This window comes from Barbus barbus (assembly GCF_936440315.1).
Source record: "Barbus barbus genome assembly, chromosome: 27".
Classification (NCBI taxonomy): Eukaryota; Metazoa; Chordata; class Actinopteri; order Cypriniformes; family Cyprinidae; genus Barbus; species Barbus barbus.
In genome coordinates, this window is record NC_136755.1 from 12666761 (window position 1) to 12692445 (window position 25685).

At 36.2% G+C, this 25685-nt stretch overlaps 2 protein-coding genes across 4 annotated transcripts; one reads left to right on the forward strand and one right to left on the reverse strand.

Moving 5' to 3' along the window:
• The first annotated feature begins 204 nt into the window (after positions 1-204).
• On the forward strand, positions 205-5243 carry LOC306847285 (CCN family member 4-like). The gene is made up of 5 exons (XM_079381143.1): positions 205-397; positions 2074-2365; positions 2591-2845; positions 3717-3910; positions 4337-5243. The coding sequence occupies exons 1-5, from the start codon at positions 350-352 to the stop codon at positions 4634-4636; spliced, it is 1089 nt and encodes a 362-aa protein (XP_079237269.1). The 5' UTR covers positions 205-349; the 3' UTR covers positions 4637-5243.
• LOC306847284 (protein NDRG1-like) lies at positions 5173-16603 on the reverse strand. 3 transcript variants are annotated; one of them, XM_079381141.1, is made up of 16 exons: positions 16407-16603; positions 11872-11943; positions 11735-11770; positions 9682-9787; positions 9441-9561; positions 9295-9357; positions 9152-9212; positions 8838-8924; positions 8691-8747; positions 8501-8604; positions 8340-8402; positions 8200-8251; positions 8014-8061; positions 7609-7644; positions 7285-7336; positions 5173-6518 (listed from the first exon to the last, which is right to left on the reverse strand). In XM_079381141.1, exons 2-16 carry the CDS (start codon positions 11926-11928, stop codon positions 6280-6282), a joined length of 1182 nt encoding a protein of 393 aa, XP_079237267.1. In that variant the 5' UTR covers positions 11929-11943; positions 16407-16603; the 3' UTR covers positions 5173-6279. The 3 variants fall into 3 exon arrangements, with proteins under 3 accessions (XP_079237267.1, XP_079237266.1, XP_079237268.1); XM_079381140.1 differs by having other exon boundaries at positions 11872-12938; positions 16407-16538; XM_079381142.1 differs by lacking the exons at positions 11735-11770; positions 11872-11943; positions 16407-16603 and adding an exon at positions 10509-10653.
• Positions 16604-25685: the final 9082 nt, after the last annotated feature.

The following is a 25685-nucleotide window of genomic DNA, read 5'->3' on the forward strand; positions in this document are numbered from 1 at the left end:
TTTACATTATTACACATTGCACATATGCTATAACAACTATCTCACAAAAACCTTTTTTTAAAGATGACAGAAGACCATTTGGACGCAACTGTACGCGCATCTAACCATACAGACAGACTTATAAAGTCAACCTCAAATTCTAGTTTGGCCAAATCACGTGATCAATTCCTTGCCGTGATCAAGGATCCTGAGTATGAAAACTTTACAGCAGCACATCAAAGTGTGTGTGTGTGTGTGTGTGTGTGTGCTTCCCTCAGCTCACTAAATGAATGGATCCTGCTCGCGTATGGGCGATTTTTCAAGAATCATCTAATTCTGGATTAAATGCATTTATCACTCGGGATCAGTGATGACTTGGCTTCTGATGTGGGTTCTAGTATTTGCTTGTGTTCCACAGGTAACAAATATATTTGTTTATTTATTTATTTATATTTGTTTATTTATTTTTATTTTTTATTTATTTATTTAGTAGGCTATCTGAATTACTATTAGATGACGCATAAGCAAAACACCACACTTAACGTTACAGTTTAATTTAAAACAGGAGACTGTTTTAACTTCCCTTGGAAAACTGTATTTTTTACCTAACTTATACTGTTTCTATACTACTATTTATAATAAATAATAGCCTATTTTCTTTTGCATTAACACTATAAAAGTTGCTTGGTGCCTGCACATAAAAATTTCAATTGAAATATTTAATGTGCTCTGTAAAATAAAAAATAAAACAAACCACAAAAGGAAACAGAGCATTTCAAAATCCTATTCTTTAAATATATTCTACTTTTTAGTAAAGTGAAAATGACGCACCTTATCAGAGGTTTGTTACGTAACTAACCCCCCTTTATTCTACAATAAATTCATACCATATCTTGAATAATTAAATTTTTCAAGTTTCGCGCATTTGAGGAATGCAATTCCTTAACAACAAATGTAATGTGTGAGAGTATACTGCCGCCCTGTGGACAGAAATAAACATGTTTGTCAAAATGCATATATTTAGAGTGAAATCCTTTATTGGGTTGACTCATTTGACACTCTTTAAAGCTGAGTTCACTCCATTATGTCTTTGAACATGACAGCCAGCCTCTTTGATACTTAGAACTGTCACCCAGAAGGCGTACTTATCCTCCTTTAAATGTATGCAACTTAACTGTCTCTTCCACCTTCCATGTCAGCTGCTTGTCTTACACAGGTTAAAAGAGGTCAAAGGTTATGATGCCCTACTTTATGTGTGGTGTGTTACTTAAGTCTGTTGCCATGTCATTCAATCATCTTATTAATCAAACCTGAGGGCCTGAAGCAGTCGACATTATGTGCCTGCTAAAATAATTTATCGACATGATCTTTCATCCAAAACCCCATTATTTACATCAGCTTAAACATTTAGATACCTACCATAAAATAAAAAGTGACTGATGAGGTACAAAGAAAGTGCACTGGAAACCTTAGAATTAATCATATTTAATCTATCCACCCGTTAGCGGTGTTTGTTTCTTGACCTGATGTGCAATGATTATCTAGTACAAAATGAGACCCATGAGCTGACAGCAAGTCTATAGCTATTATACTTTGATATATGCAGGAAAGTGTAATTAGATCTGGTTCATTACTCTGAGATATTAGTATGTATGGGTGAATAATTAAGCGACAATTATTCCAAATATAAATGGCATCATAAATTGCGTTTAGAGGTTCAGTTGAAATGTCTTTACATTTAACTTTTACCAATTAAGACATTTATCTATGAAAGCTTGTTTCCACCAGGGGATACAAAATTAAAAAGGTAATTGTGACCTTTTATCTTACAATTGTAACTTTTTTCTCACAATTCTGATATACAGTTCTAGATATATAAAAAACTGAATTGTTACCTCAGAATTCAGAGAGATAAAGTCAGAATTATGAATTACTCAGAATTACAACTTGCAATTCTAAGATATAAAATTGTGAGGGAAAAAAAATCTTTATTATATCACAACGTCTGTAGCCAGGAGGAATCTTGGAGGGGGGAAAGAAACAAAAGCCTAAATGTGTCAGAAACAGGAATCTGTCACGACTTGTGTCTTACAGATTCACAGAGCATTTGCCCAGGATTCCTCTAAGATGCTGTTCACACCAGAGCCCGGAGCCCTGGAGCCCAATAATCGCACCCAGTACTGCCAATGGCCCTGCAAATGTCCTAAAACTCCCCCCACCTGTCCACCAGGTGTGAGCTTGATCATGGACGGCTGCGACTGCTGCAGAGCATGTGCCAAACAGGTGGGGGAGGTTTGCAATGAGAAAGAAAACTGTGACCATCATCGTGGCCTTTATTGTGATTACAGCGCAGACAAGCCTAGGTACGAAAAAGGAGTATGTGCGTGTAAGTGTCCTTGTACTAGCACAGCCTTCTTATTAACACTGATTAGATTACGATGAAGATTTAAAGGGTGGATTAAGGTGGTGGAACCCTGATAAACCAAACCAGGGGATGCTGAGCAGAATTATAATACATTCTGTTCACCTTTTAGCACCTTTTCTTGGTATTGTATCCTGTATGCATTTGATGAACTTGACTTCACTCGTTTTGCTCTTTGTTGCTATCCAGATCTGTCAGGCACTGGCTGTAAGCACAATGGTGTGATCTATCGCAATGGCCAGAGCTTCCAGCCCAATTGCAGATACCAGTGTTTGTGTGTGAATGGGGCGATCGGATGTGTCTCGCTGTGTCATGAATCTCAGCCTCCCAGGGTTTGGTGCCAGAACCCACGACGAGTTAAAATCCCCGGCCGCTGCTGTGAGCAGTGGATCTGTGATGAGTTCAGGAGGGGGCGCAAGACAGCACCAAGACATACAATGGCTGGTATGATCTCCAGTGTCTCAATAACTTCCTGCAAATGTCTGGAAACTCATTCTGGGCAGATAATTCGTTGAAAATGGTTGGAACATACCCCTTATACCATGCGCTTGAAACTAGAAACAAGACTAAACCGCTTTAGACAGTACAATTTATTAATTAATATACAGATGTTACTTCACAACAGTGAACAGACTAATTAAAACTTACAACAGGATATTACAAGGAAACATCCTTCTACTCAAAGATAGAAAATTAACAAAAAATAATTGTCAGGTTTTCTAATGTCAAAATTTGTGAATTCCAAGAAATGTCTACACATTTTTACTTTTTCTCATTTAAAGAAGTGATCTAAAACACATTAATATTGTGTGTGTGTGTGTGTGTGGGTGTGTGTGGAAGATTTTTTAAGATCTCTATTTTCATTACGGCTGCATTTATTCAGTCAAAACTACAGTGAAAACAGTAATGCTATGAGGTATTACAATTTAAAAGAGAAGTTTTCTATTTGAATATATTTAAAAATAAAATACTAATTTTTTTCTGTGATGGCAAATCTTAATTAAGAAACATTTTTTATTATAAATGCTATAAATGGTAACTCTATTTCAAGATTCTTTGATGAATAGAAAATGTAAATGAACAGCATTTATTTTGAAATAGAAATCTTTTGTGACATTGTAAATGTCTTTGCTGTAACATTTGATTTAATTACACATTTACACAATCCCACATTTAAATTGAATGCATCCTTGCTGAATAAAATAACTAATTTCTTAAAAACCTTACTGACCCCAAGCGTTTGAATGGTAGTATATACTGTATATATAGAAACTCAGAAATGAGGAAAGCACTCATTGTCTTTGCATTCTTACAGCCCTGTCTAGTGTAAAGGACAACTGGCACAAGAACTGTGTGACCCAGACAACCTCCTGGAGTCCCTGCTCAACGACCTGCGGCCGTGGAGTGTCTTTACGCATTACTAACAACAACAAGCAGTGTCAGATGGTCAAAGAGAGCAGACTCTGCAACATCCGGCCTTGCAAAGTGGACATCACTAAGCACATCAAGGTTTCAGATTCAATATCAAATATCAAATTTACATTTGAGAGTGACATGAATGACTATAGTGTATAAAAGGATATGAGTATGTGTAATTTGTTAACATTAATGTATTAACTAATATGAACAAACAATGGACAATACATTTATTACACTATTTATTAAATGTTAGTTAATAAAAATAGAGTTGTTCATTGTTTGTTCATGTTAGTTCACAGTGCATTAACTGATGTTAAAAAGCACAACTCGTGATTTTAATAATACATTAGTAAATGCTGAAATTAACATTAAGATTAATAAATGCTGTAGAAGTATTGTTCATTCTTAGATCATGTTAACTAATGTAGTTAACTAATGTGAACTAATGAACCTTATTGTAAAGTGTTACCAGGATATGTTTTGACCTTTTTGGCCCTTTTTTCATCTCTCCACAAGCCTGGAAAGAAGTGCTTGAACATCTACAGGGAAGGAAAGCCACACAACTTCACTATCTCAGGCTGCACCAGTACAAACACTTACTGGCCCAAGTACTGTGGAGTGTGTACAGATGAGCGCTGCTGCATCCCTTACAAATCTAAGACTGTTGAGGTCGACTTTCACTGCCCGAACGGATCCGGCTTCACCTGGCAGATCATGTGGATTAACGCCTGCTTCTGCAACCTGAGCTGTAAAAACCCCAATGACATATTTACAGATCTAGAACTATACCATGAGAGAGGTGAGGTTGGAAACTGAGTGTACGAGACCTTGCAGAAAAGTCAATAGAAAGATTTGGGTGAACACCAGTTTTTTTTTTTTTCTTGAGCAAGAGTTTATATTGAATTGGCCATCTTTGGAGTGTTTTTTCCTTTTGGAAGCAACTGAAATAAACCAATATATCCTAATATATTCTATTTTAAGACTATGTGGCCTATTGCAACCAAACTGATCATATATGTTGAGTTATTTTAAACAAGATTATCCCAGTTTTTGTCATATTGCGACAAATTCTTTTGTAAAAATGATGTAAGTATAGATATGCAAAAAGACAATAATTGACCTCTGTAGGTCTCTGTTAATTTATACAAAACCTATGTAAAGAAATATATTGCTTTTATGTATTGATAATGTACAGTTTTTGTAATTTCATGCCTTTTTTTACATTTATGCTCTTAAACGACACTGTAGTCCTTGGAGCGAGATGTGCCTTATAAAGTTTGGCTTTCTATGTACTACAACGTTATGTATTGTTCTCATTGAGAGACCAAAAAAAAAAAAAGAGACAAAAAAAGTTGAGTAACCAGCTTTTTATTTTCTTTTTAAATAAATACAAACTGTTATTCCATTAAAAATGCAGTGCATCAGATTGTTTTACATCTTTACAAAGCAGAGTGCCTTTCAAAGCTGCAAGCATTTGTTTTAGTGTGTGGAAGAGCAGGTGAGTTTCTTAGATTATCTCTTTCTGGGCAATCCTTCATTTTACTCTTTCAAAGCCTTGAGAAATAAAAAGCATCCAGTCCCAGTAGAGGATTCCATGGCACATTTTGTTCTGTTGTGCTTGATTGCATAGAAATCATCATCATCACCGTTACAAACACAAAACACCAAAAATATCACTCATATACACTAATTTTCCTGTATTCTTATATCTACAAATTGGTTTTGTTGAATTTAAACTAATGTTAAGATTCTTTAAATTTGATCCTGTAAAAATTATTTTAAATCACTTTAAAGAACATAAATCACCGAGTTACACATATAACCCAAAATAATGGGACACTCCCAACAAGGAAATTGCAAATCAACATATTATAAGCTTAAACCTTAGTTTTATAAGGTAGGTTAGCATCATTAAAAAAATACCTCACTTCTCTGTGGTCAACCAATCCCTTTTCCATTGAGTGAGGTCCATTTCAACATATACAGATTATACAAATTAATTATGCACTTGAACTAGCGTGTAAAAGTGGTATAATAACTTGCCATAAGAAAATGAAATGAATCGCAGACTAGAGATCAATATAAATTTACAAATGTGCCCTTCTCAGTGCCCAGCTTACTTGGATGATGACCATCAAAATGTATCTGTGCTGCATTGCCTCTAACAACAACAAGACAGCTATTGCGCAGGGTGCAAAAAAGAAGAAATATCTCCATCATCCTGTCCTTCTTTCACTCTATTCACTCCTTCCTTAGCGTTTCCCCAGGAAATATAGTCTTAAACACAAGACACTGTGGCATAAATGCTCTCTGACAAATAAAACAGTGCAAGACCCCTGAGCGAAACAGCGCAGTGGTATGCAGCGGTCCTGTTGCGTGTGTAGTTAGTGGCAGCGCAGCACAGTCAGAACAGAGAGGTTAATGCATGTGTGAGATGGACCGGAGACGAGGTCACCAGTCTAACAGGACACTTCGGTGGACTTGGGAGTCTGGTCCACAGAACTTTCCATGCTGTCAGTGTGCGAACGTGTGCGTTGGTTGTCGGAGGTGTGGGCTCGGGCACGGCCCTCGTTGGTGTGGGAGCGACTGCGGTTGCCCTCGTTAGTGTGCGACCTGCTGCGGTTGCCGTCAAAGGAAGTCACGCTGGATCCGGATGCTGTGCGGGAACGGACCAGGCGGGTCATGCTGGCAGAGGGCACTAAGAGGCAGAGGAAGAGAGATTAGGATACATATTTTAAAGCTTTATAAATGTAATTCTTTTCATGTTAAAATACTTGATATAAGTATGTACACTACCAATTGGGGTTGGTAAGATTTATTAATGTTTTAAAATAAGTCTTATGCTCACCAAGGCTACATTTATTCAATCAAAAATACAGTAAAAACAGTAAAACTGTGAAATAACTTTTTTATTTGAATATATTTTAAAATGTAATTTATTCCTGTCATGGAAGCTGCATTTTCAGCAGCCATTTTTTAAAGTTTTCAGTGTCACATGATCCCTCAGAAACCATTCTAATATGCTGATTTGGTGCTCAAGAAACATTCCTATTGTTATCAACGTTGAAAACAGTTGTGCTGGTTAATATTTTTGTACACGTTTTTTCCCTTCAGAACTAAACAGAAAGTTTCAAATAACAGTATTATGTCTTTACTGGTTCTGATCAGTTTAATGAGTCTGTGCTGAATAATGTTTTTTACATCTTTCTTACACCAAACTTTTGAACGGTAGTGCATATCCAAGTTGAGTCGGGTTTTTGCCGTTGTTTATAAATTATACACTTCATTTTAGGAAAAAGGTCAAGTTGAGCAAGTCAAGTTGAAAATTATATTACACCACTAGAGGGCAGCACAGCCCAGTCATAAAGGAGTTCAGGCAATGCACCACGGGCATTCATAATAAAGCCAGAGCTGTATGGTCAAATAGAGAGTATACTGAACAAAAAGACATTATCAGTACTTACTGTAACCCATTCCTTGAATGAAGTACTTGAAAGCCTCTGTTAGCTTCCCAGGCTAAGAGGACAATAAAAGCAGAAATCAGTTTATTTGACAACAAAAACAGCTAATCAGGTCGAGGTGAAAAACAGATTTCCCTATGTACATGTGAAACCGGACGGATTCGAACAGCCGGTAGCAGCAGGTGGCGAGCAGAGTATTAGAACTGAGAACTACAGGCCATCGCTGTCCATAATGAGATTATGGCACGCTTCATCCCTAATAATCATCCTGTGCCTTGAGCAAACTTGTAAATGAATCTAAATGAAACAAACATTTTAAATACACACCTGGTCGACCTGGGGCAAGCCTCCACAGTCAGCCATCTGACGAAAGAGAAGGGACATAAAATGTTACTTAAAATGCATGAAAAACACAAAATGCGTCACTGCTTCTCTCTCATTTCTGTTTTGGCCATTCACACAGGTGTCTAAAACACCTTGCGCTCCATTACCTCCACTAATCTCAACACTTGTCAGTGATAAATAGGCCATTTCAGACGCCATAAACCTAATTCTTAGTCCACCTGAGGGCGGGCTGTGGAAAATTAGGTCAGCCCTGGAGCAGGCCAGTGTGGCTTCTGTACTACCTGGGTAAATTAGTCACTAGATAATGCTGAGCTATCGGAATCTTATCAGTGCCTGGATTTTCCATGTGGCTATAAATACATGCCAGCTTCACTGGAGTCCACTCACCTTAAGCAGTGTGGTTTTGGTCGGGTCCAGCTTTGTGTTGCACTCAACCTGTACAGAAAACAGACACGTTAAACCACTAAATACACATGCAGTGGATATAAAGGGTGGAGCAACAGTGTGCAGAATAATAAAAAGCATGGCAGTAATAATGAAGAGAAGATAGTCCTATATTAAACTTAAACCTACCACTACATCCACTGCAGGGGAACTGTCTCCAACTACCAGGAGTGCAGGACACCTGAAAACAGAGCAACAAAGTCATTACTACAGGAAATGGATCCCGAATTGTCTAGCGGTTTTCCAAAGGTTTTTTGATTTTTGCTCACTTTAGAGTTCTGACATTGATGTGGCCACCAGGTACAGGCCTCTCAATTTCCAGGTCTCTTCGGCTGTGAAATGGAGGAAAACATTGATTAAATATTATGTCAAATGCTAAATTAACTTTTTTTTTTTTAGCATGATGTTTTAGTAGCGATGTTGTGTTTACCTGTTGTAGGACTTGATAAAGAGCTGCAGATTGAACTGGTTCATGTCATTTACAATGTGGTGACGGTATCTGCCAATAAGGTCATGGTTCTGCTGGATTTCCTCCTGGAGAAATAAGAAATAATAACATTAATGTTAACACAGATTCATCAATTGAAAAATTATCTAGATGGGGTCAAACATTGACTAACCTTTCCAAACAGGTGAGAGATGATCATGTCAGGTATGGCATGGGTCCAACCAGAAATCTGTAATTCAAGAAAAATGAGCCCACAACAGCATGAAACTATATAACTTATTAATTTTATTTAAATTATAATAAAGTGATTAGCACTCACTTTGTGTGCTGCCCAGTCCATCCAGCCCTCAGCGCATGGGTTAACGTTTATTAGCACAAGGCCTTCCACCATAGTAGGGTAATCCAACTATAAAAGGAAACAGTATTTGTAAACCACATCTAAACCCCAGTTTATTAAATAAACAACCCGCAAGTCAAGTAGATTTTATTTTTTTTACACTGGACATTCTTCAGCAGCTCAACTAGCTAAATGAATACCAAAATCCACAGGAAAAGAAAAAACACTTTTAGCTCTTTATCCTGGTTTGATTAAAACTTTAAATCACTTAATAATAATCAAAAAGTCAAACTCACTGCAAACTTAGCAAGGATATAAGCACCCGCTCCAACAGCCATGCCGATCACACTCTTCAGCCTGTGGGGTTTAAGAAAACTAGTTAAGACAGAGAATAATCTAAAATCTACTTAAAACTTAAACAATGAAACAATGAACTCACCCAAAATGTTTAAGGATTGATGGAAGTGTCTCAGACAGTTGGTCCATGGAAGGGTACTCATATCTATACAAAATAAATAAATGACTCTTCGGCATTAATTTACAATATAGATTACCACTTATATGTCTATACATGATATAACTCACCCAGTGGAGAAGGTGTTTGCTCCCTCTTGCTGCCCTGGTGCATCTACGTGACACACAGCAAAGTGCTGCATGATCTCTTGCATATCCTCATGGCTGAACAAGGTGTCAAAGCAGATTTTATCTATTGAAGAAGCACAATTTATAGATTAAAGCCTGTCTCCTTTAGAAGAATCTCTTGATTAATGTGTTGCAAAGCAACACGAAGAGATTTAGGGGGCATTTTAAACTGATAAAATCTTACGGTTCAGTCCAATATCATGGTAGGTGAGGATGACGGGCCGGTCACCCTTAGGAACCCCTTTCATGGTACAGTGGACTCTGCCATATGGAGTCTCCACGTCATGTTCCTACATGCAACATGGTAAGAAAACGCTTATCAGCATCTGCTGAACTATCATAAGCAGCATTAAGCTCTTCTGCAGTACAACGTATTATAACATATATCAATGACAACTTATAAAGGTTTTTTCTCACACTTTTTGGTTTGAAGACCGTTTTAACAAAGTAGCCTTGCAGTTTAATGTAAAATTTAAGGACGGGCACAATTTGGAAACGTTCTGCAAATGAACCACAGACAAACTGCAAACACTTCAACACTCGGTGCACTTTGGATTTAAATATGTAATATCACAGTCCATGAAAACGGTCTGCCTGATTTCATAATGTTCAACTGCATCTACCAATTTCACAAAGCATCAAACCCTAATTAAGACTGACACAGACAATATTAAATCCATTTTATAAATGTGTGCTGTATGAGATAAAAAAAGATAAAAGGAACAAAACGAAAGCTTTCTACTACATGTAAACCATATTATCAAGCTCTAATCTACATTACCAAACTCTAATCTGCTAAATCTGCCTGTAAGGCATAAAGAAATTAAGATATTACAAACATCAACATTTAAAACATTGTGCATTGTTAAGAGCACTATACAAATAAATTTGACTTGAATTTGTCAAAATCTAAACTTGACCTTTTACTCACCACTAAGACAATAAAAGCAGCTAATGGAAACCTCAGAAAGAACCAAATGAATCAAAAGCAACATGAATATTTCTACTCACAGCAACTTCTATCTCGAAAACTAATTCCATTTCAGAGTCCTCCAGAACCATGGCTGCCGATAGTAATTAGTAGTAGTGATGAGAACGAGTAGGTAAGATCCGATTGAAAATAAGCTACTGTTTGTGCACTTTACTAATATTCATCTGTGTGCAGGGTTTTATACCCCTGTTGCCGTCGGTCGACATAAGCCCCATGCTCCCAGCATGCTTTGCACTGAGATCAAAACAAGTTAATTCTAGTTAACGACATCCGTAAATTGGATCAGCCTGTGTCAGACGATTGGAGTAGCCACCTCTAGGCCATCGGAAACTTAGGCAAGTGCAGCCAAACAAAAATGTGATGGAGGTGTGCATTGAATAACTGTTGTCTTTCAGCAATAAAGATAAATAAAAATCAGCAATAAAGTGCAGTTAAGCTAAATAGAATCTCACATGGTCGAGGTCAATATGTGTTGATACTTTTTTTTTCCTTCATTTGTTTCAGTCTTAAAGAACCCAACTCATAAAATATTTTACTTTGGAAACAACACGTCTTGATGAAAATATCACTTCTAATCAGCATCTGTATTTCTATATTTTTTCCCCATGTATAAAAATAGAAGCTACATAGCTACTAAAACCAACAAATCATAAATCATCGTCAACAGATTGAATGTTAACTTTCGATTTAACTTTCTTGAAGTTAATTTAACACTAGTGGCAAACAATTACAAATAACCACCATGCACTGCAAAAGTCATTAGGAAAAGTCTTTGAGTGTAAGCCACCGGTTAAAGATCAACTGGCTGATGCTGCAGAAACTAGTTTCAGCTGCCTCAGGTTGCAGCACGGGCTGCTAAGAAAGTCAAGTAACATCTTTAACACTGACAAGGACATAAACATCTCGTGCTTGGTTTTGTATAGTGACTGAACACAAACATATGTTGTCTCCCTACTGGCACTAATCTCTTTAAACGGGACGAGCCCCACGTGAGCGCCTCGGGCAGATGGCCAGTGTATCTCTCAGCAGCCCACGTCATTGGTCTAGAGGCTGAACACTCTTATTAAACACATGACCTGAAACTAAAGGACTTTAAGCTGTTTGAGGATCAGCACGAGAGGCCTGTTGTATGTGCATCTGTACTGTATCAGTACTGTTGTAATGCCATGGTGTCAGCAAAGAATGGCCTCTTAGATTTTTGAATGAAGTCAAAAGGAAAAAAAAACTAAACATATGAAATGCTTGCCTTAATCACCAACTGCTGGACAGCCTCTCTTAGCCCCTAGAATAGAGGAGAATGTAATGAAAGTTTTGTTCATTATGTTGCCATGCATAAATATGTACATTTAGTACAAATCTTTACAAATAAAATATTCTACATACTTGCAAATCCCTGTCCGGGATCAGAGGCTTCGACTCAACTACTTGTATATCATCCATCCTCAACGAGGACACCTAGAGGTAGGAAAAAGGTGACATAAATACAACCTTATTACAGTTGGTGCACTTCAAATAATTTACCACAATCTTCCTTTAAGGTCACAGAAGGAGGATCAAATTACTAGTTCTTTCTTTTTGTTGTGGTGTAATTCAACTTTGGCAGTGACTATTTACAACAGCATTATTGGAGCTCATAAGTGGATTCAAGGAAACAAGATTTTTTTCACTGGACCATTTCAGATGATTTTATTTCATAATTTGCAATTTTTTAAGTTAAAGATTTTTGTCACAGACACATTACATGTTTTGCATTGCAGTGAAATAGAAGAGAAATCTAGTTTCTCTTCCTACAGTGCAACAAAATAATATTAATAGACTAGATCAAGAATATGATGACAAATAAAAAAAGGAAAGAATAAAATGTAAAATATAGCAGAAATAAGAATAATGTATCATGTTCATATTTCACCATTGAACAATTTCATAACATTACTTTTGCAGCTGTAATCTACGGTACATTTATTTGATGCTGTGCAGTATTAAATAGTATTAATGTATGCAATGTATATGCTGCTTCTGATGCAGCTTTTGAACTCTTTGCCGTTTCCCACACATATGGCACGTAACAGATACATTTCTTTGCATTTTTTTTATTTTTTATTATATCCTCAGCTCTTCAAAACAGCCTAATCTGTTTTGGATGATGCCGATCATGCATTTCAAAGGACGACACTTTGAATGTTGATGCGCATGTCAATGGAGTGGGAGCTTGAACAGGCTCTTTGTCTGGCTGAGGTTTCTAAAGGTCACATGTCAGAGGCTTTTCCTCTGTAGCGGGCCTGGACGCTTCAAACAGGAAGCCACTGACACAGCTGCTTCCACGGCTCCAGCAGTCAGTCCCTCCACCCTGTTAACACTAGCCATTTTTTTCAGCTTTGCTCCAAAGCCAGCATGAAAGCCTTTGTGTCTTATCATCCCACAGGTTCGAGGAGCTTTCCTGTACCAAGCCCCTATAAAAAAAAAGCAGCAATTGATTTTATTCATGGACGAGCTCTAGGAACCAAGCCAAGATGTTTATCAAGAGGAATTTCTGTAGTTCAAAACCCATGATTGTGCAGTCCATCATTTGCTGAGGTCTCTACAGCAAACCCCTACACAAATTCTTGACCAGAATCATGTTGGAACTGAAATTACTCATGACCAAGCTAGAAGAAATCAGCTTAATGAGACTATCTTTGAGAAATATATAAATCAACTATATAAGAAAAGTTAACAAGTAACGGTTAGCTGGCAAGTAGGTCACCTGCTTGTTTTTAAGCTGTGTGCCCTCATGGCCTCTTTTGAATAATCTTTTACCTGGGAGTGTCAGTAACGTCTCAGCAGGATATAAACCGGAGCAACATAAGGACAGATCCTGCCCTTCCCATGTCCTAGAATACTAACTATATTTTACCACACATCCAAATTCACCTGTCCACTTCTCGGGATAAGCATTCCATTAACCCACAAGAACACAGACCAATTGCTCCTTATAGGAAAATTATGGGGCATATAAAACAAACCAAATGGACCACTTATAACATGTTTTCGCAGTACAATACAACCCCTCCTTGTGAAAGATCTGTAATGTTACATATATGACACATTGGGCATTTATGATAAATTTTTCATGTTACATATGTTACATTGGGCGTTTATTTCTCAATTGAAAAAAAAAATTATTTTATAATTTGTTTTTGCTAAATAACTTTTTTTCTTGTTTATTTGCTTTTCCACAACATACATTAAAATGATAAATTTTCTGGGAAGATAAAACAAAAACCTTTTCCAGAAGTAATAGTTTTTGTATTTAATTTGCTTTGCCAAAACATATTTCAAAACCACATAACTGTGACTATTAAGTTTTACAACAACTCTTTTGTAACATATCAAAATTCTACCTTTTCAGGTATATAACCAGAAATTATTAAAATGTGCGAACTGAATAAAAATAAATAACTACCTCACACCGGAGGTCAACACGTTAAACGTGCACGTAGATTTGTTAAAATATGCTTTGAAATGAGCAGCAGAAAATATATAACACTAAAATAACTGAATCAGCTAAATTAATTGAGTAGCTCATAACCATTTTTCTTAAAGGGATAGTTCACCCAAAAATAAACATTTGATGTTTATCTGTTTACCGCAAGGGCATACAAGAAGTAGTTGACTTTGTTTCTTCAGTAGAACACAAATCAAGATTTTTAATACAAACCGTTGCAGTCTGTCAGTCATATAATTGCAGTCAATGGGACTCACAGCTTTGAGAGAAAAAAAACAAAACATACACAGACAAAACCAAATTAAACCCTGTGGCTCCTGACGATATCCGTGCGGCGGATCAGAGGTAAAAAAAAAAAAAAAGATATAAATACTGTTCAGTTTCTTGCGCAGAACAGTCATTTCGTGTCTTTAGACCTCAATGTATCGTCACGAGCTGCAGGGTTTAACTTGGTTTTGTCTGTGTATGTTTTTTTTTTTTTTTTCTCTTAAAGCTGTGAGTCCCATTGACTGCCATTATATGACTGACAGACTGCAATGGTTTGAGTTAAAAATCTTTGTTTGTGTTCTACTGAAGAAACAAAGTCACTTACATCTTGGATGCCCTTGGGGTAAGCAGATAAACAACTAATTTTAATTTTTGGGTGAACTATCCCTTTAATGTGACAAATATGTCACATCAAAATTCCACCTACTTTTATAAGGTTAATAGCCCGATGTGACATATATGTCACCACAATATCTTTGTAACTTGTTTTATATCAATTTGTTCATGTATTAAAATCAGGTTAAGATTAATCTAGGATATGTTATTAAAATATTAGGATTGTTGCATGGGTTGAAACATACCTTTAGTAACAAAAACAAGCATTTTAAAAATCGCTGATACTGCCACCATGACACCAGTTTGGAAATGTTGCTATGGCAACAAAAATGCACACATTGTAACATGACTGAACCTGGGTGTTCATTATATGTCACTTAGGGACTTCCTGAGTTGAAAGTGAGGGATAATGCTTTCCAGATAATCACCAGTGTTTGTGACACCCGCGTCACCGTGGTAAAGTGTACAATGGTAAATGAGACTAATTAATGCATTACATAGAATACTAATTTAGGAATTGATCAATATCGGAATGGTTCAGACACATTTGTAACAGATGCATTGTGTATTTTTATAAATGCGTGCATATGTTTGTTTTCATTAACTTTGAGACACTATAAAGATTCAAAGTTTGCTTGCTATTGCATCAATATCAGTAAGTATAATATTTATGTTGGAACATAACCATCATTGCAGCTGCACCCTGTAGAGGAGAGGAAAATGCTTGTTTCACTTCCCATAACCACTTTTTTCTTCTTTTCTGAAATCCAATTTATGGAACACATTTTTATACTGAGAGAGATACTCAATGCACATTAGACCAGTCACTGCAGGGGTCCTACAAAATTTCTTCTCCAGTTAAGCAATAACACTTGTCGACCTACAAAACTAACTGAAAATAATCTCTGACTTTATTTATGCATATATGCACACACTATTTTTCTGTGTATTTTGTTGATGTTTCTGCTGTTATAGCTGAATACTCATAACGCTCATATGAGCACATGAGTGTTAAACTTTGTCATTGTCATGAACGAACTTATAGGCTATTTAATTATGTATATTATTTATAATTCCATTTTTTCATTTAAGTTTATATTTATGTATATATATATATATATATATATATATATATATATATATATATATATATTCCTAATTTAATATTTAAAATGCTCATTTCAGTAAAACAAATTCAAAGCTTTTATGGCAACAAAGTAGTCTACTGAATCTTTTTTAGGCTATCTGTGGATTTTAGCAACATCTGAAATGCAGTCACAGACTAAAAACTAATGCAAAACAAACACAGTTAAATCAGCATAGTGTGTCTGACAATGCAAACACACCTGCAAGCTTGATAAATGATTGCCTCTAGTCCAGTACAGCTCATTAGAGCTCTATAAACTGAGCTTCGAGTGTGACAGATATTAAAAACACAAAATATGCAGTGCGGTGGTTCCCATGCAGGCCAGAAAACCACTAGTTTAGGAAACATATGTCGCACTGTTCGTATCCTATTTATTTTCCCACTCTAACTTACACTTTGTTGACATATGCACGTGCAACCACGCGCACGCGCGTAACATGATAATCAACATTAAAAGCAGTCGCGTTTCAATGTATAATCATAAACAATGTCAACTATATACTAGTGTATATTGTTGTCAGATGTTTAATTAAAATATTTTATACCGATATCTTTTAGTTCAAAGCTGATAAATATAAGCTACCTGGTTCGATATCATGCCAGAGATGTTTTAGATACGGAATAGTCAACATTTTAACATTAAAACTAATTTGAAAGAATAAAATAGACCTTTTTATGACTTACCGGTTAATTGTCCACAAAATGAAAACAAGAAAGTCCAACAAAACTAAAAAGTTTTTTCCAGAGTTTCAGAGTTACAACTGACTACGTGCTGCAGGCAATTTTATAAAGATGTGTGTTTAGTCAGTCCTGCCCACTCCTCCTTCTATTGGGCAACCTCATTGAGTCATGTCTTCCTTTCACAGCATTGCATGAGATATGAAAACAGTGTTCACTTGAGAAAACTGTCTTAATTATTGGACTGATCTTTCAAATTAGAATAAAACTTGTAAAATAAGCTATTACTAGTGAAGATACTAAAGTTGACTTTAGTGGTATTTGTACACCTGTATTCTTCCGTTCCTGCATTTGCTGGAAAAAGTCATACAGAATAATCTCAGAGCTGTTTTTTCTTTTCAATCAATAAAGTATTGTTTAGAGAAGTGCATGCCTTTGTATGTGTCTATGCGTGTGTGTCCTCTCTAACAGCACAATGCTTTCACTGTGGTTAGCTAATATGAGCCAGTGATGACAATCACATTCACAATGGACACATTGCACAGAAACTACCATTATGCTGATCAACTCTCAAGCACCATTTACACCACAAACTGAATTAGACGGCAGAATAAATGCAGATAGAACTGACTTCTAAAGTTGTGTTCAGCATGAGAACCTTTTCATAAATCAAAACTGTCATAAGATCAGAGTTATTTTTAGGTTGTTTGATGTAAAGCTGGGCCTTCGGCCAGGTGAAGTTGTGTTGTGGAAAAATACTGAAACCATTGTTGACTACACAAACTTTTATGACTTTATGATTTATAGGGTTAATAAACTGGGTTAAAGAGACTAATAACTGATAAGGATTGTGGACTTTCACCTGACAGGTTCATATCTCTGTGTACTAACAGTGTGCTTCTCATGGACTCTGGCACTACACACATTTTTAATCATCCACCTACTGATTCTTAATTCTTGTAATAATTTTACTAATCTGGAAAAATAAAATAAAATAAATTTAACACATACATTTATAAACGAACAAAAAAATCCTATCTTACTTGCATCCATTTTAAATTAAATATTATACCACACATTTTAAAGGATGTCATTCTGTTATGTCAGAACTTTGTGTTAAATTGTGATTTATTTGAGGATCAAATGTGTACATTTCTTCTCTTTCTGTCAAGTCTCTGTTTTTCACTGAATCATGGCTTCTATTCATGTCCTTGTACTTGAAATACAGAGCGGGATTCATCTTAAACACCTCATATCTGGTTTGCACAACATGCAGGTTATTGGATGCCTCGAAAAGAACAGATAAACATTGACCTCCCTCTCCCTACAGGCTCTTGGCATCAGACAAATCAAAAGAATAAAAGGAGGTTCAAATCCAAAGGCCGTTTTCTGCAGTGGCCATCCAAGAACAGGACAAAACAGTTATTATGTTATCATTTAAACCACACAGACATGCCCACATCATCCAAATGAACATTACGGCTGGTATTGGCACACTAACAGTATAAAAGGCCTACACGCCTTCCTTTCAGGTACTGAAAGGTCAGTGGGGGCTAGTTTGACGTAGAAATGTTGACTAACAAGAGAATAGTAGATTCTTGCCTTTGTCCCTTGCCCTTGCTGACGGTCTACAACATGCCACCAATTCACAAACCAAACCTTTTCCTGTTAAGGCATTATTTTACACTTTAAACTGCATTAGTCAAACAATAAAATCATAATTATATATCAGTAATACCCCAGTCATCCTGTTTCAAACCTCTGTCTAACATGCATTGTCACAATCAGCTTAAACTGCTTTAGTGCAGATGCAGTATGTGATGCAATAACCGTAGTCAGATGTAGTATGAATCATACTAAGCCGTGATTCAGATGCACATGACATGAGACAGCGCTCAGGACTGTCTGAGATGTAGGCCTCACCTCAACATATCACGTAGTTCCTCAGAGCGGGTGCTACTCAGTTCAATGTCATGTATTACTGATTTACTAAAAGGGATAATTGGACGACTTAAAAGTTACACAGTGACAATTAACACTATTTACTGTGCATAATGGGACTGTTAAAGCAGTTTATGGTCATTTTTGTAAGTATTACGCAATGGATAAATCTCCAAAATATGATGGTTTCATTCACAGACAATGAAATAAACAAGATGCAAAATTAGGTCATGAAGTAGATGGTCAATAAATGATGAACTAGGTAATGATGTGCCAACACAAACTCTTGCCAGTATGAACATAGTATTATGGATTATGCATTAACGTGTGCGACTCATAAACAGACAATATAAACAAGCACATGCAAAAGAACTTAAGTTTTACCGCCAGCATATTACAATCACACAAACTCTTGACCATTTATCAACTGTGAGAAGGTTTTTGCTATCAATTTATTGGTGTCACTGGTAAATGTATATTTTTAGAGGTCATTTCTGATTGAAACTTTGATGTCTGATTTTCGATCAGTTTATCAGTCCTTGTCAGTGGAACAACAATTAGAACTGCGCTTTACTGCTCATTTTACTTTGACGCTTAGGATTATAAAGTTACTCAATAACTACAGCCATAACTTGTAGGGCATAATTCTTTACTGTGAAAGAAATGCTAAGTTTTCCAACTACTAATATTACACAAATATTCCAAATTTTCAACCAAAATAATTGCAATCATAAAACCCTTATAAACATTTCCCTCCATCCGGGCTTATGCATTTTCTGTGAGAAGTGCTAGATATTCCAGCTGTTTCTTTTTCTTGCAAAACATCAGTTTTATCCAGACACACCCTGCGCCGTTCCTCGGCCACATAATAAACCACTCTGCGTTAATTATTTTTACAGCTTCATCTTCACAAATTTGTCAATGTGGTTTGATTTCCTAAGTGTTATTGCACCAGAGCTACTTTCACTTGATACAGAGGGATCACCTGCATGAAAACTCCTTCTGCTCCACCATGTCCACTTTACTCTGACCTGGCAACATGGTAGCATTCCTGCTGCAGGTCATTGCCTCTGCTGATAAGATGCAACCAATTACTGAAGTGGAAAATTGCTCTGACCTGACTTTGTTTTGTTTTCCATGAATATAACCTTTAAAACAGGACCTAAACTCATTCACTAACAACTTGCCGAAGGCGACAGTACAAGGTAACCAGCCTCTATCCTGTCCAAACTGAATCTTTAGGTTTCAAATATTGCATGACTGCAAAAAACAGCCTAGAAAGGTGCTAATTATTTGTGTCAGGCATGAATAGACAACATACATAACGAAGTATAGTACAGGTCTACCCATATTTCCATGTATTTTATTAGATGGGGAAACTGTTCCTGTGAGTGCAAACAGGACCGCTGCACCACAGGAGTGTCACAGATATTGATATTACTGGAAACAGGAAAACGGAGTTTGGAATTTCTGTAAAAACAATTCAGATATTCACCTTCGGCTTCATCTTCCACAGCTCGAGAGGCTGAGTTCACAGGCCCCTCTGGCCGAGTCTATGTAGTGATTGAAAACTAAGTGCCTGACCCATGATAAAAGTATCACCTTACAGTGCTGATAAGTTCTTCTGCAAAACTCATGATTTACAGTGCTTATAAGAATAAACACTGAAAGAAAGATTTCAAGTTTCATAGCGAAATAAGTATACAATGAAGTAATTATTTACCCACGTTTTTTTTCAGTAGGCTAAACCTAAGCCAAAGGCAGTGGTAATAATTATTCCATTGCTGAGCTAGATAATGGACACAGCTGCCTTGCTAGGGCAGTGTCTCTGTTAATCATTTTATCCACCTTTTGACCTTACAATCAGTCATAAGACTTTGGGCAATTTTCCTCTCCTGTCCACACAACAAAAGCCCATGATCATAAACCCAAGTTAACTTATTTTCTAATGAAAGGTCAAGTCTTTATCTGAAAATATATTGAGGAAAATAAATAAATAATCTCATTTTGAAGTAGTTTTATTTAGTTTTTTTCCCTTTAATTTGCCATTTTTTAAATCACGCATCATAGGGTTAATATGATGTAATCGTCATGTAAAAGCCCTTGGCCCCGTAGAAACACCGAAGAGACTAAAAGTATGACGCTCAGCCCTACCAACGCAGCATAAACCACCTGTACTATAAAACACTAGCGAGGAGCTTCTCAAACCGTACGTGGGTGACCTCAAGTAGACACGTACTCACACGAAGACGTGGCCAACGTGACTGCTGTGCCTGTGATGGGCGGGGCTCACTGGAAATAAGGATGAGTATGTTTACCTCATTGTCGCAGGTCGTGAAATAAAACCGTGCTGTCAATGACTGGTTAGATTATAGGACTGTCTTTAGAGGAATTGATGTGTTCAAAGAAATGTTGCAAAAATATGCAAAATTCCTCTGTAAAGTGTTAAATATTTGTTGAAATTGACTTTGCCTTGAGGGTTTTTAAACTGTTTGATACCAAAACCCCAAGTATGAGAGGGACCAACTTCCTAAAATAGCTAGCAGGTAGGCATATTAATGTATAAATACCCATTTATACTGTGTGAGAAAAGTGTTAAACGTGATATTATAAATAGACTACAACATAACAAATTTTGTTTGCAAAATTAAATGACTGCTTTTATATTGTCTAATATTAATATTTAAATTTGTGCGGTGTTAAATGGTTATGTAGTTTCAGTTCAGTTTCAGTTTAATTTATTTATATAGCACATTTAAAAACGACAGAGCCGACCAAAGTGCTGCACAGAAAAGTAGAATTAAGCCAATAACCATATAACAAAACTAGAAAGAAAAAGAAACGACACAAGTAATACACCACACTAAATATACACACAATAAAACTGTATAAAGCATTTACTCCAGCCCATAAGCCTTTTAAAAAAGATATGTCTTTACTGATGATTTGAATACCTGAACAGAAGTGGCTGATCACAAGTAAAGAGGCAAGTTATTCCACAACTGAGGTGCTGCCACAGAGAATGCCCGATCCCCCTTAAGTTTTAAATGTGTCTTGGGAACAGACAACAACAAAGCGTTTGATGACCTTAAATGCCTGTTGGTGTGATAGTGAGAAAGAAGATCAGCTAAATAGTTTGGTGCCAAGCCTGTGAGGGACTTACAAACAAATAGTAATATCTTGAATTGGATTCTATATTCAATGGGGAGCCAATGCAAACCAACCAAAACAGGAGTGATACTTTCCCTCTTCCTAGTTTTTGTTAAACATCTGGCCGCAGAATTCTGGACCAACTGAAGGTGAGACAAACAAGATTGAGCGACCCCCAAATACAATGAATTACAGTAGTCGAGTCTGGATTAAATGAATGCGTGGATAACAGTTTCTAAATCTTTAAATGAAAGAAAAGATTAGATTTTGGCAATCATCCTAAGCTGAAACAATGTTGATTTGACAACTGAATTTATTTGTTTTTTCAAATTTAAGTGCCGTGTCAAAAATAACTCCCAGATTTCTTGCATGAGAACCTACAGTGTTAGTTATAGGAGCCAAAGTGTTTGTGAGGGTATTTACAAAATACAGACGTCCAAAAATTAACACTTCAGTCTTAGAATCATTTAATTGAAGGAAGTTTTCCACCATCCAACTTTTAACTTCACCCAATCAGTCAAATAATGGCTGAAGGGATGTATTCTCATCAGACTTAACCGGTAGATAAAGCTGTATGTCATCTGCGTAAAACAATGATACGAAGTCTGATGCTTACGAAAAATATTAGCCAAAGGAAGGAGATAGAGAGAAAACAGAAGAGGGCCTAAAACAGATCCCTGTGGGACACCACATGTACATGCAGCAGAGGAGGAAGTGATGTTATCAATTTCTACAGAAAACGTTCTCCCCTCAAAATAGGACGCAAACCAGTTTAAAGCTGTTCCCCTGATGCCAACATACTGCTCGAGACGTTTCAGCAAAATAGTGTGATCGAAGTAAATAGTGTCGAAGGCTGCCCTTAAGTCCAAGAGAAGCAAAACAACACATTTTCCAGAGTCATCAGCCAGTAAGAGATCATTTAACACTTTCAAAAGAGCAGATTCTGTGCTGTGCTGTGCTCGGAACCCGGACTGAAACCTATCGAATATGTCATTATGATTTAAAAAAGAAGAAATTTGATGAAAAACAACCTTCTCCAGTACCTTCGAAAGAAAAGGATGCTTAGAGGTAGGACGATAATTAGTTAAGACCAGAGGATCTAAAGTAGCCTTTTTAAGCACAGGCTGAATCACTGCATGTTTAAAACATGATGGGACACTGCCACTAATAAGACTATTGTTAGTTATAGACTGGATACATGGGCCAGTGGTGTCCAGTACTTCCACAATAAAAAATGAGGGAATCGGATCCAACAAACAAGATGCACGTTTCATATGACAAATAATATCTATTAGATCAGATAGAGACACAGGCTCAAAACTAGTTAAAGTAGCTAAATTACAGTGATCAGCAAAAGAGACATTTCCAGAGTTTGTGATATTAGAACGAATATTTTGAATCTTAGTAATAAAAAACTTTTAAAAATCATTGCAAACTGCAGGAGACACCTCTGGAAATATAGTAGCAATAGGATTTAAAACCTTATTAATAGTACTAAATAAAATTTTGGTCTACCAGCATTGCTATTAATCTAATTGGAAAAATATGTTGATCTAGCAGTCTTAACAAATTTCTGATAAGTCCTCAGACAGTCTCTCAAAATTTCATAGGACACTTGCAATTTATCTTGTTTCCATTTTCTCTCTGCCTGCCTACATTTTTGTCTCAAAACTCTAGATTCACTATTTAACCAAGGCTGATTTCATCTTTTGGGGCATTTCAGTTTCAAGGGAGCAATCAAATCCAAAATATTAACACAAGTAGAGTTAAAATAAAAAATGAACTCTTCAAGGTCCATATCAAAAGATGATGATTTACAAGAAATGGCAAATTGAGTAGAAAATGCGTCCGAGAATCGTACAGGTACATCTGAGTTAAAAGGGCGGACGTAATAACCAGGAGGGGATTGTTTCACAGTGTGGGATAAAGAAGTATTAAACAGTATTGGCTTGCGGTCAGAAAAAGAACAATCCTCAATCTGAACAATTTGCAACGGAAATCCATAAAACAATATCCGGTCAAGTGTGCGGCCTTTTTCATGTGTAGCACCTAAAACAGATTGGAAAAGGTTAAAAGAATCAATGATTTGTTAAAATTCTGAGACTAACGGCTTATCAGGGCAGCTCACATGAATATTAAAATCACCGAGTAAAATCAAAAGTCTGTCCACATTAGGCACAATTGTAGTTAAAAATCATTTAAAGCTAAAGAAAAAAAATATCAAATTAAAAAATAGTGTATATTGTTTACAATATTGTGGAAAACTGAATTTTGAAACAATATTGTTATTTATTTAACAGACGCTTTTGTACAAAGCGACCAACAAGTAAAGACAACAAAAAGATCTAGCTATCATAAAGAGTCAAATAAAACATGAGAAGTGTCCGTAATAGACATCGTTTAGAATAGTAGAATGTACGAGAATAGGGAGGGACCACTATTAGCTGTTCTTTAGCCTATTATAGATCAGTGGGAGTAACTAAGGAAAAGTCTTGAGTTTTCAGGATCATTACAATATAAAATGATCTTACAATATATCAATACATTACAATACAAAACATGAGACCATATATTGTCTCATTTATTTATTTATTGTTATTTGCTTATTTTACAAAGAGATAAATTCTACAGCAGACACACAAATAGCTTGTTTTCAGAACCTTTCCTGCAATCCATGTCAGTCAGAAGAGTGGTTGAGGTGTCACAATCTGGTTTGGCCGTCAACCCTCACTAATCCATGTGGAAGAATTCAGAGGACTGCAAATACTGACAGTCCAAGCATGTAACATCAGTTCCACCAGTACTCTCTCAAACCAAACATCTGAGACAAATATTAATCATGAGATTAAACAAGAAGACTACTTCCTGATAACACCTGTGCTTACTCTACATCAGTATCTCTGTCTGTCTGCTCTAAATACCAAAGCATCACTATCACAATGGAGGGGGAGAAAGAATTTTATAATGTCTGTAATTAGTCTACACTCTCTAAAACAACACAAGTTTCTGTACACATTGAACTTGTTTATTTAAATGAGAGAATGTGTAGCCTTCTACATTATGGCAGGATAGTTACAACATCAAGATGAGGGCACAGAGAGAGAGAGAGCATAACTTCAAAAATAATTCAGATCATCTGCCCATCTGTTAAGTACTGTAAATTCTTACATATATTTAAATGCTGACATATGTTTTTTTTGTCTCCTAACCTCTGTACAACCAAGTGGGGAAAGAGCATCAAACTGAGTATCTATTTTAGGACAAGGCAAACAGTTTCAGTCTGTGGTGTATTTGCTGTTGCTTCTTTGCATGGCCACTTGTCAGTTGAAATGGCATTCACTGAACAGATTTGAACATCTGCAGAAATATAGGACAGAAATATTTGAATAATAATCACATAGACTGTGTTCTTCATCTGCACTGAAAAAAAAGGTGTAGAAACAATTTTCCCTCAGAAATGTGTAGTAAATTTCACAATTAATCACAAAGAAATGGCGAGTGACTAACTAAGTGAAAGTGTAAACAGTACTGGAAACAGTACTTTCTCGTAAATCACATTCCAGTAATCTTTGTTTATTTACAACTTCAGAAAATCTTTTAAAGTGTGTTTTGGGTAAATAATGCAGAATCATGATGTTATTTTGAGAAATGGAAACTTGTTAGACAAAAAAGGTCTCAAGCCTTCAAAGTTACTGCTGTAAATTTGTTGTACTATTTTTTAAAATTGCATAGTATCTTAGAAGATAATATCTCCTGCTGAAATTGCCCAAAAATGTAATGCCTTTGACTTTGAAACTTAAAGAAAACAGGCCAAAATTGACTTACATTGGCTTATTAATTCATTAACGATATAAATGTAAATACTGTTTGTAAATGAACTGTAATTTGTGTTATTTCCATTGATCTCATTTCTTTTAAAAGCTGATGCCAGTTTTGGCCTGTTTTCTGAAACCAGCAGTAACTTTGATGGCTTGAAACCTTTTGTCTAACAAGTTTCCATTGTTCCCAATTACACCACGATTCTGCATTATTTGCCCCAAACACACAATGTATAAAAAAATCCCAAGTTGTAATATAAAACAAAGATTACTGGAATCAAAGGTTAATGGAATATGTTTGACAAGAAAGCACTGTTTTACCTTAAACTTTCACTGTGTTAGCTGATGAAGCTGATTGCAGATGAAGAACACTTAC

Bases quoted from the DNA above. Each gene is read 5' to 3' on its own strand.
- LOC306847285 (XM_079381143.1), top strand. From the start codon at position 350: ATGACTTGGCTTCTGATGTGGGTTCTAGTATTTGCTTGTGTTCCACAG. The intron at 2,366-2,590 runs GTAAGTGTCCTT...GTTGCTATCCAG, and splicing joins CGAAAAAGGAGTATGTGCGT to ATCTGTCAGGCACTGGCTGT. The intron at 2,846-3,716 runs GTATGATCTCCA...GCATTCTTACAG, and splicing joins ACCAAGACATACAATGGCTG to CCCTGTCTAGTGTAAAGGAC.
- LOC306847284 (XM_079381141.1), bottom strand. From the start codon at position 11,928: ATGGATGATATACAAGTAGTTGAGTCGAAGCCTCTGATCCCGGACAGG. The intron at 9,358-9,440 runs GTGAGTTATATC...TATTTTGTATAG, and splicing joins GCAAACACCTTCTCCACTGG to ATATGAGTACCCTTCCATGG. The intron at 8,403-8,500 runs GTAAACACAACA...TCCATTTCACAG, and splicing joins TTTATCAAGTCCTACAACAG to CCGAAGAGACCTGGAAATTG.